This window comes from Ylistrum balloti, unplaced genomic scaffold (assembly GCF_031769215.1).
Source record: "Ylistrum balloti isolate Yb309-2 unplaced genomic scaffold, AGI_CSIRO_Ybal_v1 Utg370352, whole genome shotgun sequence".
Taxonomy (NCBI): domain Eukaryota; kingdom Metazoa; phylum Mollusca; class Bivalvia; order Pectinida; family Pectinidae; genus Ylistrum; species Ylistrum balloti.
In genome coordinates this window covers 70,606-91,093 of record NW_026782251.1, presented here as the reverse complement: position 1 = coordinate 91,093, position 20,488 = coordinate 70,606, and the positions used below count along the sequence as shown (strand labels likewise).

Genomic DNA, 20,488 nt, shown 5'->3' with positions numbered 1-20,488 from the left:
TTCAGAAACAGGAGCCCAACATACTCCCAACGAGACAAACGGAAAGACTGAAACTCTGATACCTGTGATTAGTTGTCCCAGAAGGAATTAAAACTAGAAGTATTACAGGAAAGCTGTGATATTGTATTTTAGTTAAATATACTAAGTTTATGATATTTCCATGATTCATGGAATATAATTTTGTGCTGTTTGTGATAATATAGTAGTCAACAGATGTACATAATTATTCTATAGTATTTAATTATAATTATCAATAATATATATGCTTCTTAACCACTTCATTATAATTAGATGACGACTTATTAAAATTCATACTTCCTTGTATTTCGTATCAATAACATTTCATTATAAACTTACACAGTATATGGTAATATATCATTTCATTGAAAGTATTAGAATCCCCGTGATCATGTAATTTTACAACAAGCAGTTTTATATCGAAATGATCTTGTGAAAATTGCTTCAGACTTTCATTACTTACCCAGAAAGGCGAATCTCCACATATGTCCTGAAAGAGATAAAACTCCGTTAGAGCATTACCTTCAGACATCTTGAAAATGAGGCGAGTGAATATATCGTTCAAGTCATACACACTTGAGTATGTATGAACATATCTGCAACACGAACGTTTTTAGTGTCATATTAATAAATGAACGTTGTTCAGAATAAATTAATACCTACGCCGCACCTAACTGTAGAACAGTAAGCGTGACACTGGAAACATTACAATAAGCGGCATCCAATTTGAATTATTTGTCAAGAATTAGGTCGATAACATTTTAATGTGCTCTAACAGTTGGAAATTCGTCTGACACTTCGTTTTGCTACTTTGTTCCACCCAAAACGATAAACGATTTTTTAATTGACTTCCTAATTCTATATCTGATATAGTTCTGTTCTTCGTCTGTATTAGGGTATAGAACAGGTGCTAGTTAATTCTCCTCCGGGTGCTTATATTGATATCACTTCAGTGTTAATATCATAATGTTCCAATTACAGCCATTCATAATTTATAGAATTTTTTGAAAATATATTTACTCGTTAAATTAGCATCTGAGCTTGCGATAGCTTATTGTCTTTAATTCATTCACACGCGTTTGTTGAATAACATAAACTACAGGTATATTACATTATAGTATTATGAAAATGAAATCCATCAAAGTGTTATCTATGTTTAGTGACAGATTTGGTTTGGTTTCACAAATGTTTCGGTTACATTTAAATGTAACATGTTACATGTTAATGTGTTTCATTACAATGTAATTACAATTCAAGACCGCGTTCTTGCCATTTAGAAAACATATATACTTCACAATAGTTCACGTTTGGTTTAGCGTTTACTGAAGCACTAAAAGATCGCGGGCTAGAATCCATGGCGTTCAACGTAACATGTCTATGTTGAAGCCTGGGAAATGTATTATTTCAAAGTGGGATGACATGGTCCTGTGTCAACTGAAGGGATTAAGTGTGATTCTGAGAAGGCGTGTATACCGCAAGCATAGCCCACACCTTTTCTCGGCCAACACCTGATAACAGGTCCGAGATTGGTAGTTTTCTCGGCCCACGCCTGATAACAGGTCCGAGATTGGTAGTTTTCTCGGCCCACGCCTGATAACAGGTCCGCGATTGGTAGTTTTCTCGGCCAACGCCTGATAACAGGTCCGAGATTGGTAGTTTACTCGGCCCAAACCTGATAATAGGTCCGAGATTGGTAGTTTTCTCGGCCCACGCCTGATAACAGGTCTGAGATTGGTAGTTTTCTCGGAACACACCTGATAACAGGTCCGAGATTGGTAGTTTTCTTGGCCCACACCTGATAACAGGTCCGAGATTGGTAGATTTCTTGGCCCACACCTGATAACAGGTCCGAGATTGGTAGTTTTCTCGGCCCACGCCTGATAACAGGTCCGAGATTGGTAGTTTTCTCGGCCCACACCTGATAACAGGTCCGAGATTGGTAGATTTCTTGGCCCACACCTGATAACAGGTCCGAGATTGGTAGATTTCTTGGCCCACACCTGATAACAGGTCCGAGATTGGTAGTTTTCTCGGAACACACCTGATAACAGGTCCGAGATTGGTAGTTTTCTCGGAACACACCTGATAACAGGTCCGAGATTGGTAGTTTTCTCGGAACACACCTGATAACAGGTCCGAGATTGGTAGTTTTCTCGGAACACACCTGATAACAGGTCCGCGATTGGTAGTTTTCTCGGCCAACGCCTGATAACAGGTCCGAGATTGGTAGTTTACTCGGCCCAAACCTGATAATAGGTCTGAGATTGGTAGTTTTCTTGCCCCACACCTGATAACAGGTCCGAGATTGGTAGATTTCTTGGCCAACACCTGATAACAGGTCCGAGATTGGTAGTTTTCTCGGCCCACACCTGATAACAGGTCTGAAATTGGTAGTTTTCTCGGAACACACCTGATAACAGGTCCGAGATTGGTAGTTTTCTTGGAACACACCTGATAACAGGTCCGAGATTGGTATTTTTTCGGCCCACAGCTGATAACAGGTCAGAGATTGGTAGTTTTCTTGGCCCAGTGGGCGTATAATTCAGAAATGAGGTATTCTGGTACCTGGTATCACCTTCAGTGACTTTCCTGGGTATACAAGGACTTGTTTTCTATTTGGAAATAACCAAGTTAATATACAAGGTCAAAACACGCACTTACATAGCCATAATTATAACTTATTTCCAGTTCCTGTCTTACAATCAGGACTATTGTATAAAAACAATCAAGATAAGGAACCGAAAAAATAGAATGACAACATGAGGAAAACATTTGAAAATCATTTTTTCCTTTAATTCATTCGTACAATACAGTTTGCTGTATATTAAGTGCCTTGTACAATTTAAGATTTTATTTCATGAAAAACAGAAAGGATGAAAAGATGATTTGTAATGATCATCTCCATACGGGTGTATGTAATATTATCTAGGTATGGAAGCACAACGCGGGCAAGCTAATACATCCAATCATTTTAAAGATGACCGCAATTCTTGAGAATATAAGCAAAATACCTTACCAGTGTCACGCAGGTTAAATAAATCAGGATATTATACAGAAAGAGTTGTCTCCAAATTGTTTATTCCTAGATCCCTTCACAGAACCTTAGTTCGTTTCGTTGTAGTAATCTACCAGTTGCAGTAGAACTGGATCAAAGGCTATGTAAATATTGTAAATAGTGTGTGATTGAATATAAGAAACATTTTTATTGGGGTGTGAATTTTATTCAGAATAAAGGTATCATATGTTTTTACATATGAATAATTTATTTGTAGATTTTATTATTTGGACAGTGAAGACAAATTTGAAGTGATTATGAAAATGACTGATATTAAAACGCTAGCCTCTAGTCTTTTTTAACATATTTTACAGAAGATGGCATATAACAGCGTGATGAGTGTTGAAAGAAACTTGTATTCTAACTGAAACGTGTAGATATTTCAGTCATCTATAGTCATATAAAAATCCTGATGATGAAAACACTTCTATAGATATAAACTTGAAAGTTATCATGTAGGTAACTAGGAATTAATTTATTCTCAAACCTCTCTTTGATGCTGAGAATGAATTGATGATGTCAAGGTGAATGCTATTGTATAAAACCTCTCTTTGAGCTGCGTATGAATTTGTGTCAAGGTGAATGTTATTGTATCAAACCTCTCTTTGAGCTGCGTATAAATTTATGTCAAGGTGAATGCTATTGTATAAAACCTCTCTTTGAGCTGCGTATAAATTTGTGTCAAGGTGAATGTTATTGTATGAAATCTCTCTTTAAGCCGAGAATGAATTGATGATGTAAGGTGAAATTTATTGTATAAAACCTCTCTTAATGCTGAGCATTAACTAATAATGTTGAAGTAATTATGATATGCTGGTTCTGGCATGTGATACTATTAAATGTCTCATAGGTCAATACATGGCTAGGTATTAGTTGTCTCTAATCAAGGTACATGTAAAGTATATGCAGAGGTTTGTGTAAATTTATGTGAAACTTTTAAAAAATATTTTATTATTTACATTTATCTAGATTAGAATATTTGGTTCACCATGTGAACAGACATGCTTATAAATAAGTCTTTCCTGTCATATTCCTCGTCTGCTGCCTACGAAGTGTCCATTATTTGAGAAAAATTCAACATTTAATGTTGTTTAATGTAAATAAAATGTCCTCTAATCTTAGGATTAAATTGTCAAAGCCGAGGTTGTGTTTAGAGAAGGTCTAGAGGCATTCTGTTGCCCAATGGAAGTAAAGACACAAATGAAAAAAGATGAAGAATACAACGCAGAAGTTTCATATTCAGCATGAGTCATTGCTAAGTCCTCCAGCTCAGATTTTAAGTAGCCATTATGATAATATGAATCAATGTGTATTCTTTATCCGTATCATGTCAACACAATATACAATGAATCCCAGTAATATCGTTGGCATGCTGTTTGATATCTTTATCAAATAATAACAATGGTACGGTATCATAGCAATGTGTTTAGATTCTCACTGCTCTACTGGCTTTCTTTTTGTCGCGAGTCGTGGGCTTCATAAACGGCATACTAATTTAAACATGATCTATTTTTGTTTAACCTTATTAGTTCAACACATAAATTTCACAAGGATGATCTGAAGATCATGCCACTTTATGATCGGTTAAAACGCATGTGAGACTTTTTCACGTTCAGCTACAAGCTTCAATTTTGTACATAGTGAATATTTTTTTTCTATTTCAGCAGCAATCGGATGTTAATTTGTTGTTACAGACAACCAAGCACATTGATTGTCCTTCTGCAGACGAGTTAATTGCTTTAAAACTATTTTACATGAAAAACAACATGGAAGAGTAAAACCAAAAATTAATGATCTATGTACTAATGCTTTGTTAACAATCATCTGTTGTGTTTAACAAGTAACTAAAATCTCTCACAACGTAAAATGTTTAAATGCTAAGTTATCAACGTTTTCTAGGTCTGTTGCATTTTTCATAATAAAATTATGTCTTTTGATATAACCAATGAAATCAATGACGTACTGTATCCTGGATATTTTTGCCCTGGTACCATTAAACATGAGTTTGACTCGTGTTAAAAGGATTATACAAAAGGGTCACATAAATGTAGTAAATTTTGGCCCTTATCAAAAAGGACGAAAATGAAATTTGGGGGCGGGGCAAAAATTTCCTGGTACAGAGTATCGTATTTCACCGCAAATAAGCCCCCCCCCCCTTTTTTTTCCAATTTGCCAGGACAGATAGGCCAAGTTATTGTTCCTTATGAAGAAAAAATCCTAGATGGCGGACACATGTTCATCTTGTGAAAAGGGGGATTGCCCGCAAATAAGCCCCCTCCCCTCTTTATACAAGTCTTTTTTTAACTGGGGGGGGGGGGGGGGGGGGCTTATTTGTGGTAAAATACGGTATACAGCTTGGATGAGATTTATGATCAATTTCAGTGACATTTTTTCATGCATACACAATCACACATCCTATAAAACTCATTAATACAGATATCTCACACAACATAAACAAATAATTTGTAAATGAATGAAGAGTTTTTAGGAACTAACACAAATGCAGCACCAAGATGTTTAAATAAACAAAGGCTCCTGAACTACACTGAACATGTTGATGAATATCTATGTTTAATGTTATTAATTTTAAGGGTCTTATTTTTCCTTTCCTGAATCACAGAATGGATTTTTTAAAAAACACACACAAAATATCCAAAAAAAATAGATATCTCCAATGTAAATTGCCCAGAATTTGTGGTTTGTTCCATAATGTCCATGGCAAAATTACACTTTTCACTTCATATTGTTAATAATTATCAACACCAGGAAAAATATGAAATATTGGACAAGAATGTTTAATGTATAAGATGTTGACCAATGAAATATTAGTGGGAGACAATAGTACTGCATTAACATAAGTATGTCTGGATTTTCTGTTCCTAAATTTTCATTCTTTTCTTCAGCATTTTGTTTATTTTACATGAAGGCTGTGTATGTGTTACTATATTTTTTTATAAACTTGTGTGGTATTGTCTATTAAGGTGTCACAATATTGTAACAACAACACATAATACCATTATATTACAATATTACAACACTTGGTCAGGAACATATCAAGAACATGTCCTGAAAGTTTCAGCTAAATCTAACTTGTTGAACATGAAAAGAACTTAAAAATTGATGCAGTTCTGACAGACAGTGATTGTGCAATCCTATTACAAAATGGCTGCCACGGCTGCCATATTGAACTTATCACGAAATTGTAAAACAAAAAGACACTTTTCTTGCTTTCCTTCCTTAACATTCCCACCAATTTTCAGCTCAGTGGAACAGGAAGTGGAACTTGAGAATTACACATGTGTTTTTCAATAGAGTTGCATTGTTAGCCATACTGGATTTTGAATCGACCATGAAAAATAGCAACACTTGATAAGAACCATTTTAGAGATAGTTAAAGGCAAGTTTACAATACTACTGCAGTTTCCTTAAGATTAAACATATCTGAATGAAAAATATTTTTAATAACCATGACAGGACAATTCTGAATAAATTATAGTATTAATACACTTGAGAATAAAAACCAAACCCTTGAAAATACAAATAAAAAAACCTACAAAAGAAATAATGTCCTTCCTGTAGCTCCTGAATGTGTTTTAGTCCCATCTCATGGTGTATACTCACTTGTTCACAGTTTTCAGAGGAAATTATTATCATAATCTCACTTAAAATAGTTTCTTGGACGAAAGAGCAGATTAAAGATTCCATGTGTCAGAGAGGTTTACGAACCACGAAGAAAGCACTGTTATACTGATACTGGAACATACTATCAACGCTTTGTGTGTACGACGATTTCACATCCATTTCTTCTTTCTGTTAAAAAGTAAACAAAAGTGGTTATCAAAATTCATATAAATATTTACGTTTAATTTTTATCTATATACAAATAGCGTACATATTTGAAATAATGCAATGTCGTCATCTTAGCTGATCTTCTGGCCGACAAGATATGAACCATATCATGACACGCTTGATTTATGAAAAATGCTGAAGACACTGAATATTTCCTTACTGCTGATTCAGAATTTTATTACAAATTTTTCCAATCTAATATTGTCAAAGTAATGTTTAAACAAACCATGAAATATCATATAAAAAAACAAATGTGAATTCTACACCACAGAAATGATTATAACATGTTTTTCCTGGATGACCCTTGGTAACACCCTGTAACCTCTGATTGTAAAGAAGTCCTAAAACATTAAATATTTACAGGTTTGTTGCACTGATAATGATTTCAAAAATGTTTTATAACATGACTACCGTTTAATTCAGTGATGAATCAATGTTAGTAAGTGACTTACTGTGACCTGGTTATTTCCATGGTGAGACAATTTCGCTATTTCTGAAGTCTAACTATATGCACAAATCTAATTCTCACGATCAGTATACCTTCGCATATCTAATGCTTATTTCAATGTAAATTGTCATAAATTATACATGTCGGGAAAATTAACACAGCTGAATCACTAATTAAGTGCAAATTTCCCCCACACATAAATTTACATGTTTCCAGTATTTACTCCGACGTCAGTGGTAGATAAGTACACGATATCACTTTACAACTTTCATTGCGACATCACAATGGAAACTATATAGAAAGACCTAGGTTGACTCAATGACCCCTCTCCATTTTTGTTACTCAAAGACAGGGGATAATTACATGTCTACCAAAAGGGGATAAACCAAGGCAGTTTTTGATAGATTGGAGACCCATTTGTCTTTTAAATATTGTATACAAAATTGCATCGGGTACCACTGCTAATAGAGTTAAAACAATTTTAGAAAAATTAATCAGTACAGACCAGACAGGATTTATTTCGGGCAGATTTATAGGTGAAAATTCAAGATTAATATATGATATCATGCAATATGCAGAAGAAAGTAATATACCAGGGATGCTTCTAATTATTGATTTTGAAAAGGCATTTGATTCTGTTAGCTGGAGTTTTATTGATAAAGTTCTGAGTTATTTTAACTTTGGTCATGATATTAGAAGTTGGGTCAAAATATTTCATAACGAGTCTATGTCTGCAGTTAATCAAGGGGGCAATCTTTCATCTTTCTTCGAAATTAAGAGGGGCTGTCGTCAAGGGGACCCAATCGCCCCGTATATTTTCATACTATGTGCTGAGATACTGGCAATCAAACTTAGAAATAACAAAGGTATAGAAGGTATAAAGGTAGATAACTCTCCACTTTTGCTATCACAATATGCTGATGATACTACACTTATCTTAGATGGAACCAAAAAATCTTTAAAAGAATCTTTAGTTGAACTAGAAAAATTTCCAAAAATTTCAGGCCTGAAAATAAATAAAAGTAAGACACAAGTCATATGGATAGGGGACAATAAATATAGTGAGGAGAGATTTTTTCCTGAAATGAACTTGCAGTGGGGAAGATGTAAATTTGTTCTATTAGGTCTAGATTTTCATGTTGATTTACATTTGATACAAAAATTAAACTATGACAAAAAGTTAGTGAAACTGAACACAATATTAAAGAACTAGATTTGAAGAATTTTAACACCAATTAGGAGAATACATGTCATCAAGTCTTTACTGATATCCTAGTTAAACCACTTGTTTATGTCATTACCAAATCCTGATGATAGTTTTATCTCAAAATTGAACTCAGAATTATATAGCTTCCTCTGGAAAAGTAAAGTGGACAAAATAAAAAGAGATATTGTAATTAAGAACTATATTGAGGGGGGTCTCAAAATGGTTCATCTCAAGTCTTTTATAACTTCATTGAAACTCACATGGGTTCGTAGACTTTTCACTTCAGAAGGCAAATGGCAAATAAAGGAATGTCCTGATAAACTGTGGTTTGGAATATTTAGCAACTGTACAACAGAGGTGTAAAAATTTATTCTGGAAAGACGTATTTCAGTCTTGGAGAACTTTAATTAGTAAGCAATGTATGTTAAATGAAACGGTTGATATGCTAATAACACCTATTTGGTACAACGAACACCTTAAGATAGTTAACAAGACTATTTTTTGTAGAGATTGGTTTTGTAAAGGTGTTGTAATTATTAATGACTTAATAAAAGAACATGATTCTAACACTCTTTACTCCTATAATGAATTTTTGCAAAAATTCCAAATTAATACAGATTTCATAACATACCAAGGTGTTGTGTCTGTTATAAAAAAATATATGCCACGTGATATCTGCAATGTAGTGATAAATTACCCATATATACCGAAAATATTAGAAATTTTTTTTAAGCATAAAAGGGGTATGAAAGATTTTTATAACATACTCTGTAAAAATAGCTCTACAGCCACAGGGATAAACAAGTGGAATGAACTTTTTGAATTAAATGATGAAACCTGGAAATCAATATACATAAGTCCTTTTCAAGCTACTACAGACACAAAATTACTATGGCTGCAATACAGAATTAATAATAACATATTGACCACAAATTCACATCTATTTAAATTAGGCCTTGTTTACAACCCTTCTTGCCACTTCTGTAAAACTGAAAGAGAAACAATAGTTCATACATTATGGGATTGTACTGAAATCCAAAACTTCTGAATTTCTACTAGATGCACTGTTCATCCCATTTGCATTTAATAAGGAAACCTTAATTTTTGGGCTTTTTAATCAAAATAGTTGTAGTAGCAAAGTAGATAATACTATCATTCTGTTAATGAAATACTATATATAGATCAAGATGTTTGCAAACAACACTTTCTGTAACAGCAATGAAAAATCTAATTAAAGATACTTACTTTTCTCAGAGATATTCAGCAATAGGGAAGGGAGACACTTTTGTACATAAACTTAATAATGAGTGGAAAAAATGGGACAGACTACTTACATCTACATAACCTTGACATTTTCGTCTTGTCAGGAAAAAAATTACATTGTATCACCTTTATCTTTGTTTTAGAAATCTTTTATGGTATGTTTATAGCTTAAACCATCTCCATGCTTCTGGTAATTTATTTCCACATTCTTTTCTTGCTCTCTTTTTCTCTCTTTCTCCTCCCTTTTCTTGCTCTTTTTTTCTCTCTTTCTCCTCCCTTTTCTTTCTTCTCTCTTCTCTCTCTAGTTCTCCTCCTTAAATTTACTTATACATGCTAAAGCTCTCTTATACATGGTCTCTTGTATATTATATTTATGCATTGTTTTTTCTTGCTATTTTTTTCTCTCTTTCTCAAGCCAAACCTTGGGTTCTTCTCTCTTGGTTCTCTCTTCTTACCCAATATCAGCACTTTTTTGCTTGTTTTTTGTTTCTCTTTCTATTTGACCCCTCCCTTTTGGGTGCTCTCTCATTTGAATAAACTCTCTTTCTCCTCCCTTTTCTTGCTATTTTTTTCTCTCTTTTAACATATTTGACTCCCTTTTCTTGAAAGTCTCTTCATTTCTCTCTTAGGGCTCCATGCCAGCATCCCTTTTATTGCTCTTTTTTTCTCTCTTTAAAGATTTTGACTCCTCCCTTGAAAGTCTTGGTCTCTCTTGTTAGCCTTTCTCTCTTTCTCCTCCCTTTTCTTGCTATTTTTTTCTCTCTTTCTCCTCCCTTTTCTTGCTTTTTTTTTTTTTTTTTAGTTTTACTAGTATCTTCTTTCTTCTCTTTCTGATAATAAACAATGCACTAGTTTCCCCTCCTTAAATGAAATTACAAAATGTATACATGCTAAAGCTAAGTTTGATGAATGAGTGGTATAGTATGCAAGTTATACATGGTAATATCTGTTGTATATTATATTTATGCATTGTTTGAAAATTGGAAAAAAATAAAAAGTTACAAAAAAAAAACTTCAAATTTGTCACGAAAAATATAAATGCTTCCAGCAATATCAGCCAAATAATTGACCATTTCATATGTATTTGATGAAAGTAACACAATTTTGCATTAAGCTTGCAAGGTAATTGCTACAATATGAATATTTATTATTTGTTTCATAATTTCATATGATATTGAAATCATTTATAAGATCCTATATGATAACTAACTATACTTTTATATGATGTTTTTGAAACATCAATGAGGAGCTACATTCAAATCACATTGGAAACTGTTTATAAATTCCTAATTGTTAATGTTGTATAATGAAACACTTTAACACTGAGACACTTTTGCTTTTAGAAAACATCATTATTTATTTCTTTTCATTTATATATTGTTATTTTTGTTAACATCAGATAAATATTATTGAGTATCTTAAATACTCTCTTGATTAACATTATAGATAATCACCACATGTGTAGAAATATCATTTACTTTCAAGGTTTCTGTATTCAATCTGGTATATTTTAATACATATATCAGTGAGAAGTTAAATGTTTGATGAATTACATTAAGTAAATTAAAACAAAATTCATGATTTAGACAGGTGTATCAGGTAAGTCAAAAGTGTAAATTCCTATTTAACTGAGACAAATATTTCCATTTAAAATCTGACAGTGCTTCTAAATTCCTATATAACTGATATTATTTCCATTAAATATCTGACAGTACTTCTAAATTCCTATGTAATACCAACGAGTTGTCCTCAGGAGGATTAAGAGTCACTTCTGTATTTCAGAACATTTCCTTCAGGTTGGTTATGTCAACAGAATGAAAGTTCTTGTAACATAACCAGTGGAAGATTTGAGCGTGACCTATCAAGGACTACCCGGTCACCTTTGTTAGACAGATGACCAGTGTGGAGTGTACTAGCACTGCTGTATATAATGTACGAGATGGTAAGGAACTGGCCAACGTTTTGACTGCACTATATAATTTGTTGTACAGTAAGGTCAAAAATAGTATGACAAACTGTTAAACAGGTTACAGACCAAAAAATATACACTATAGTAACAATGTACTGTACTCTATTTGGCTACACTTTGTTAAACACTTTGTCATAGATATGTGAGAGTCTGTGGCCCCCTCGTCCCTGTTTATTACTGGCTTGCTAAAGCCTGCTATAGTATACCTCACTCCTGTTTAAGACTTTAGACTTTAATTTCAAAGAAGAAGCAGCCACAGTGACCTTCTCCCAAGGGTCAAAGGTCAAATCAAAGCAAAATATCCATTACAGTCTTGTCTGGAATTCAACTTTTGAACCTCTGTTAAAGGGAGGTCACCTTCCTAAAGTAGGGACTGTGAACAAGTATAAGATTGTAGGACATTATACTTACTTCATATTGGAATCCTACTTTTAGGATGACCTTCTTGACTTGTTCATAGCTTAATTCTATTGAGTGTTCGTCTGCCATGTCTGCATAGTGGTAGAGCAAGGGGCCTGAAATTACAATCAGGGGACATAACCAATCACCTTATATTAGTGAAAAATATTGTTTTTGTTTCATATCATTTTAAACAAAGATAGAAATGTAAGAAAGAGTTACAACATAAATAGATATCAACAATATGATCTGGTCTTCCTCTTACAAAAGCAAACAAATCTTGTTTATACCTAAAGCTGTTGGTCAATGTACTATATGTAGGTTGACCCAGTATCCCTACACATAACTAGATTTAACCAGTAGCCTTCTGTCCATGAAAACGATCCAGTAGTCATTATCATTACTGAGGTTGACTCAGTGGTCCCTATCTATAACTAGGTTGACCCAGTAGCCTTTGTCTATACCTATGTTGACCAAGCAGCACCCTGTCCATACCTAGATTGACCCAGATGTCCCTGTTATTACTCAGGTTGACTCAATGACCCCTCTCCATAAGTAGGTTGACCCAATAGCCCTAGCTCATACCTAGGTTGACCCAGAAGCCTCCTGTCTATACCTACATGTAAATAGACCCAGTAGCCCCCTGTCTATACCTACATGTAAATAGACCCAGTGGCCCCCGTGTCTATACCTACATGTAAATAGACCCAGTAGCCCCCGTGTCTATACCTACATGTAAATAGACCCAGTAGCCCCCGTGTCTATACCTACATGTAAATAGACCCAGTAGCCCCCGTGTCTATACCTACATGTAAATAGACCCAGTAGCCCCCTAAGTCTATACCTAAGTTCATAGCACCTGTGTCTATACCTATTCACCCAGTAGCCCCGTGTCTATACCTACATGTAAATAGACCCAGTAGCCCCCTGTCTATACCTAAGTTCACTCAGTATCCCCCGTGTCTATACCTAAGTTCACCCAGTAGCCCCCTGTCTACCTACATGTAAATAGACCCAGTAGCCCCCGTGTCTATACCTCATGTAAATAGACCTAAGTTCACTGTAGCACCCGTGTCTATACCTACATGTAAATAGACCCAGTACATGTAAATAGACCCAGTAGCACCTGTGTCTATACCTAAGTGTCTATACCTACATGTAGCCCCCTGTCTATACCTACATGTAAATAGACCCAGTAGCCCCTGTGTCTATACCTACATGTAAATAGACCCAGTAGCCCCCGTGTCTATACCTACATGTAAATAGACCCAGTAGCCCCGTGTCTATACCTAAGTTCACCCAGTAGCCCCCGTGTCTATACCTACATGTAAATAGACCCAGTAGCTCCTGTGTCTATACCTAAGTTCACCCAGTAGCCCCCGTGTCTATACCTACATGTAAATAGACCCAGTAGCCTCCGTGTCTATACCTAAGTTCACTCAGTAGCCCCCGTGTCTATACCTACATGTAAATAGACCCAGTGGCCTCCTGTCTATACCTACATGTAAATAGACCCAGTAGCCCCGTGTCTATACCTAAGTTCACCCAGTAGCACCTGTGTCTATACCTAAGTTCACCCAGTAGCCCCCGTGTCTATACCTAAGTTCACCCAGTAGCCCCCTGTCTATACCTACATGTAAATAGACCCAGTAGCCCCCTGTCTATACCTACATGTAAATAGACCCAGTAGCCCCCGTGTCTATACCTACATGTAAATAGACCCAGTAGCACCTGTGTCTATACCTAAGTTCACCCAGTAGCCCCCGTGTCTATACCTAAGTTCAGCCCCCGTGTCCCTAGTATCCCCCTGTGTCTATACCTAATGTTCATAGACCCAGTAGCCCCTGTCTATACCTAAGTACATGTAAATAGACCCAGTAGCCCCGTGTCTATACCTACATGTAAATAGACCCAGTAGCCCCTGTGTCTATACCTAAGTTCACCCAGTAGCCCCTGTGTCTATACCTAAGTTCACCCAGTAGCCCCCGTGTCTATACCTAAGTTCACCCAGTAGCCCCTGTGTCTATACCTAAGTTCACCCAGTAGCCCCTGTGTCTATACCTAAGTTCACCCAGTAGCCCCCGTGTCTATACCTAAGTTCACCCATTATCCGCCTGTCTATACCTAAGTTCACCCAGTATCCACCTGTCTATACCTAAGTTCACCCAGTATCCGCCTGGCTGTAGTATCTTCCATATTGTTTCAACGTAAGCTATCACATTGCGTGCTGTATCCAGGAAAAATACAGTTGCCACACAGTCCCATTCTTCTGAAACAAATGACATCAAAAACAAGATCAACAAACATGATTATTAAACATTTTAAAGTGTATGGCATATTTTTACGATAAATGGTAAATATCTATATGTTCACTTTAACAATATAAGACATTTATCTTTGGTAGTTTTTAAGGTTTACAAATATCTACTGAAAATAAAAGATCAAACAGGGATCTTGGTGTTCACCATTGTTTGATCTTTATTTGTTCTTTTAAAGTTGTATCTTTTTTCTTCTTTTCTCTTATCCTCTTTGTTTTTACTCTTAATGTAAAGAAATTTGAAAACAATCTTTATCTGCCAAATCCAATATGGTCACCTGTCAGCCATTTTATTTTTTCTTGTCAGTCCCAAAATCGAATGGACACAACTAGGGACCAAGAGGAACATATAAATGAAATTTGAGAAAGATCTATGCAGTAGTTCGCAAGAAATAGCGATAACAAACTTTCAAAATCGAAATCCAAGATGGCTGCCTGATGATGGTAGGCTAAGTATTCAAACTCTATCTTTTTATATATATTCCATACCAAAGACAATGTACCATTTGTGATGTGACCAAATGAAACATATGTCATATTTAGAGATAAAATACAATGTGCAGTACATGTACCACAAATCTGACAGTAAGTATTGAATTTTACAAAATAGCAATTTCTTATGAATTGTTCTCTACTGATTCCACAGCACCATTTCCCAAATTTTGATGATCATTTTTTCACAAATAAATTTCATTGATTCTCAAAATTTGAATGAGTCTCACAAGGAAATCATAGTGAAAATCTCAAATATCTGAGTCCTAAAAATCACCGACAAACTAAATTTATTAAAGATATCTTCACTACAAATCATTATCATTTCATGCACAAACTTACTTTCCTGAAATTTGTGAGGAAAATAAAGTTAATCTCTGCAAATTAAAAACGGGAATGAAAATTCTAAATATAGAACAGATTTTTACAGATTAATGTTCTTGGTAAACTTCAAATCACTAAGTTATCTACTGGATACCTATAAAACAACATCTATATAAAGAATATCTAATTGTTCTTAAAACATGTGTTTGTATAACAATCTTTTATGGTTATTTTTTTCTACTTATTTGAATTAAAAAGAAAACAAACCATACCTGGTTCTCTGTAAACTTCTAAGAAGTCGCCAGCAGCCATGGAGAAGTTTGAGCCCTCTGGGAGCTGTGCCGGGTTGATGTCAGGGAGTTGTGCTGATTGTGTCTGATCATCTGTGTATTTATTGTTACACCACTGGTGTACCCAGGGATACAACCTTAGACTGTTTTCTTCTCGACATCTGTCAAAAATATTCACAAAATGTGTCACAAATGTTTACCATACAAGTCAAGCAAGACCGTATTAACTATTGATCTTGATAAGATCTTATAATATTTGACCCTTACAATTATTTGACCTTGGATACAAACTCTAACATAATTTGACACTTGATTTCATACAATAAATTGACATTTGAACCCTTTAAATAATATGACCTTTGATCCCTTAAAATTATACAACCTTTGATCCCTTTCAACTATATGACCTTCAATCCTATACAACAATATGAACATTGAGCGTTTGCAATAAACTGACATTTGAACCCTCACAATAATTTGACCTTTGATCCAGAAAATGATGTGACTTGATTCCATGATCCCATAGAATATTTTGACCTTTGAATTTCATAAAGATTTCACCTTTGATCCCTACTTACTTGTTGAGGATGAAGTTTGATGCCAATAACATAAAAAGACTCCATTCATTTCCCTGACATGTGAAGCCTAACTTAGCAAACTCAAGGGCAAGTCTCCCTAGTCCAGCTCCTGGTATCAACACCTTCACTGACGAACGATCACTGCAATATTTTTACCATCATTAATTCAACTATGTAAAAAGTGGGGCTAAGCCACACTTGGCCGGGTTACACTGTTATATGGTATTTATAAGACAGTTAAGGGTGTTTCATTTTTTGAGTATGTAGAATATTTGTTTTAAGAGAGAAAGTTTGGTTGTATTTTATGAATTTGTGCTAAAGAAAGGCATTTGAAGAGAAGAAAGAAGTTGCAGCCATTTTTGATTTGGAGATGTTAAAAAAATAGACAATGGAAATCTAGGGCCCCAAGGTGATTTATATGTGGAATTTGTGAAAGATTCTTGTAGTAGTTTTTGAGAAACTGTGATAACAAGAAAAGTTTCAGAAATGGACAACAGATGATGGACCACGAACGACTGCTGATTTGATCAGCCCACTATGGATGGTGGGCTAAGAACTTAACAGCCTCGTTCTTTATCTTTGTACTGGAAAGTGTTTTTATTTGGTGGGGGAGGAGGAGTTGATTCTACAAAACTGTTACCCCTTTTCCCTGCAAAACTGTGGAAAATAACTAAGTTCCAAAGCCCGGAAAATCCAGAAAAAGGTCCGTAGTGCACATCTTCAACATATACATAAACATCCTACAAAGTTTCAAGCTTCTATGTCAAAACCTCTAGGAGGAGCTGATTCTACAGAACTGGTACCCCTTTTCCCTGCCCACCCATCCGCTCGCCCGCCCAACATTCACCATAGTGTTACCCGGATTTGCAGTATGTGCAACCCGGCCAAAAATGTCAACAATCAGATGCAAAATACTTCTTTCAATTTTCTGATACAGAGTTACATATTTGTATACATCCACATTCAAATAAAATTATGTTTTCTTTCCCTATCTATGTTCAAATAGAAAAGAAAGAAAATTCAAGTGTTCTGCAGAAGAAACAATTCATTCATCAATTCATTTGTTTATCAAATGGTGTCTAGTCAGGCTAATTAAATGCACATGCATGAGTAACAATAATTTTGGTATTTTTATTGAAAATCTTACTTGAACACTGATCATGCAATACTGGTAGATGAAATGTAAAACATCTCATGCTTTTCAACTGAATTTCCTTTCAAACTCTTTGTATTTAACACAATATAAAGATGGCAAAGCCATCTGAAATCAATTTCATTAAAGGTAAAAGATTATATTACCAGTTTCATTTTTATCACATCTGTATTTAGAAAATATTCGATGTTATATTTGAACATTATTTTGACTATATCAGATCAAAAAATTGATTACAATTATTTAAAAAAAAATCATGCAGTAATTTTGAAGGATTTTTTCCTTGGCTCCAGAGTACTATTTCCAGTTTTTGTTTTGAAGAATCAAGTTACATGGTGATATAGTGGGTTCTTAAAATTTGAGGGAGTCCCACAGGAAAGCATGAGTCCAATACTCAAATAAAGTCCTACCACAACAGAGTAGTACTTACCATACATGCAATGGGAACCTGTGTTTGATTTCTTCAATTACAGGTCTATAACATGCATCTCTCTCCTGTTGGCCTAGCGGACTCCAGTCACGTACAAACTGCTTTAGAGTTGTCCGTACTTTGTCCATGTCAGCTGATGTGGGGACTGTCTTTTTCATGTCTTCTTCTGACTGCAAGAATTTTGTTTTTAGTATTTTACATCTATTTCCTCAATTATTTGATTTCTAGATTTTTATCACACTGTGAACTGCCAAAGGAATTTTCATGTGGGGTCAAGCTCTGGTAGCAGCTAGTGTTATACCTTCACTGAGCTCCATACTTGAGTGTCTTACACAAGGACACAACCAAGTCAGCAAAACACCAGTCTGTTTCTCAGCTTCCTGAGAAACACAGCCTGGCAAGGGCAGGGTGTGCAAAACTATGCACCTCGGATTGCCGTCTGAGGCTCTACAGATCAATGCCCTACCGACTGGTCTATTGCAGTTCCTTTTTAAATCAGGCATATGCATCGTTTAAATAATTACATTTCAAATTACATTTATCACTATTTTTTGTGTACATTGAATGATTTGATAATTTTTCTCACAAATAAAGTCAAACCTTGCTTAAATTCTATCTCTAATATGACAAATATCATGCTGTTACAGCAGAAGACCTTACATCGTCTATGGTATCCTGTGTCTGGTTTTCGAACATGTACTCTGCATCTTGTAATATAAGCTTAATGATTTCATAGTTATGGTCAACACATGTCCGAATGGTCTCTAGATTGTCCAAAAAGTCAGGAACCATTTCCTGGTGAAGTTCTGGTAAAGCTTTATAGGAAATTTCCGAGTCATTGATTCGTCTGTGAGAGTGAGTTCTACAAAAGTGAGACAAAATATATAAGGCGTAGTAGCAGACCTGGAAAACATGTTAAAGAGGGAAGGGTCCAAAATTAGGAAAACTACATACATTATATGGAAATCTTATTTACAAAGTAATAGTAAAAAACTTTGAATATTGGAATTTTTTAGCTTCTATCTTGCTTCATATCATTTATGTACAATGGTTTTGCTTTCAATTTACAAAATTATTAGAATGACTATATACGATTTATTTACATCGTGTCATAAAAGAATTGAATGTGTAAAATGATCTCAGCAATGTTTTCAACAGTTCATGCTTATAAAAACACACGTGTTTCCGGATCCATGATCACTAACTCATACGACCTTATTTTTCATTCTCCCTTGAAGTTTGTTATTGGTAATGTTTAAGTTTAATGTGCATGCATGTTTATATGAAAATACCGTTTTCGGCAATTTGGTATTGTATAGCAATATATATCTATAATCAGTTGATAATATAGAACGCTAAATTCCGAATTTAAGAAAATGGAAAAGAATACAACAAACAGTATAAAATCCATAATGATTCAAATGGTGCCGAGAAGTAACATTGTCAGAATCATGACGTTAGGACACGATGAATTCGAACAACCGGCGGTTTACCTTTCACTGTTGTACCTAAATGAATGCGTAAACCCGTGAGTCATGGGCACGGATTTCAATGGTTGGTGAACTCATATCAATATAACATGTTAAATTACCTGTAGAACTTGAAAGCATTACAAACACGGATAAAATGTTGTTTCTCAAGCTGATCGTCAATACTTTGTGTACTGTTGTCAGCCATCTTGAAATGATTACTTCCGGTTGACCTTTCCCAGCTCACATAATTTCCCAAAAGGACAACGCAGATGAAATAATAATATGATATGTGCTGTAAGACGTTTCATTACAAGTAAATTCAATGATAAACAACAAGCTTATAAAAAAACATATACTTTTGTTTATTAATATTCAATTAACAAATGATGATTGTCTGTATAGTAATGTCTATCATTTCCCATCGTTCATTGTCGCAAAATGAAATTCTTGGACACTATCAAGAAATATTAGTTCGAATAATAAAAAATAACACAAGAAAATGTCTACCTCTTGAGAAAATTAAGCATATATATAATTGTTGAATACTTTGTTAATGATAGGAGTTGAAAAGAAATTGATGAAATGTATGAAAAACATTTTTTAAACTAAAGTTTACTCAGAATCATCACAATACTACGAAAATGCAGCAAGGACAAGGGCTTTGATATTCAAGTCCGTTGCTACTTGTAGGATATTTCTGTATGGTATTAAATGATTGTTTGAGAATCTGGTCCGTCCAAAATAGAATTCAAAATACAGGCCTGTATTTTAACAGAGACATTGTATATACGTCTCTAGTTTTACATTTTTTCAGGGACGTCCCTGATTTTTTCTATTTGCATTGTTACTTATCCCTACTTTTTAAGACGAAACTGAAAAAAAATATATAATATATAAAAATATCGAGTCAATGATTTTACTCAAGTTCATGGTAAACTTTCTTATGTGGACCCGACAAATGTCAAGGAGATCGATTAGTTTCTTACTGTTTTCGTGTGCGTCATTTAGTAATCACTACCTAACAGGTGCCCGAAGGGAGATTACTCTTACAGTATGTATTGGAACTCTTCTTCGCTCTAAAAAAAAAGTAGGTTGCACCTGCCATATTGTGACTCGTCCGAGAAGAAGAGCGGTCCGTATGAAGCCGATTTCTGTACAGAAGAGACGAAAATAAACTAGAACACTACTCATCTAATAGTCTGAGATGTTTTGGCGCTTTTGTTC

The 20,488-nt window shown here is 34.8% G+C and overlaps 1 protein-coding gene across 1 annotated transcript; it reads right to left on the bottom strand.

Moving 5' to 3' along the window:
• Nucleotides 1–2,810: 2,810 nt before the first annotated feature.
• LOC132553777 (carnosine N-methyltransferase-like) lies at nucleotides 2,811–19,469 on the bottom strand. Its single transcript, XM_060218053.1, has 8 exons — nucleotides 19,384–19,469; nucleotides 18,453–18,654; nucleotides 17,793–17,962; nucleotides 16,210–16,350; nucleotides 15,614–15,792; nucleotides 14,364–14,477; nucleotides 12,221–12,324; nucleotides 2,811–6,883 (listed from the first exon to the last, which is right to left on the bottom strand). Exons 1-8 carry the CDS (start codon nucleotides 19,467–19,469, stop codon nucleotides 6,782–6,784), a joined length of 1,098 nt encoding a protein of 365 aa, XP_060074036.1. The 3' UTR covers nucleotides 2,811–6,781.
• Between the last annotated feature and the right edge of the window lie 1,019 nt (nucleotides 19,470–20,488).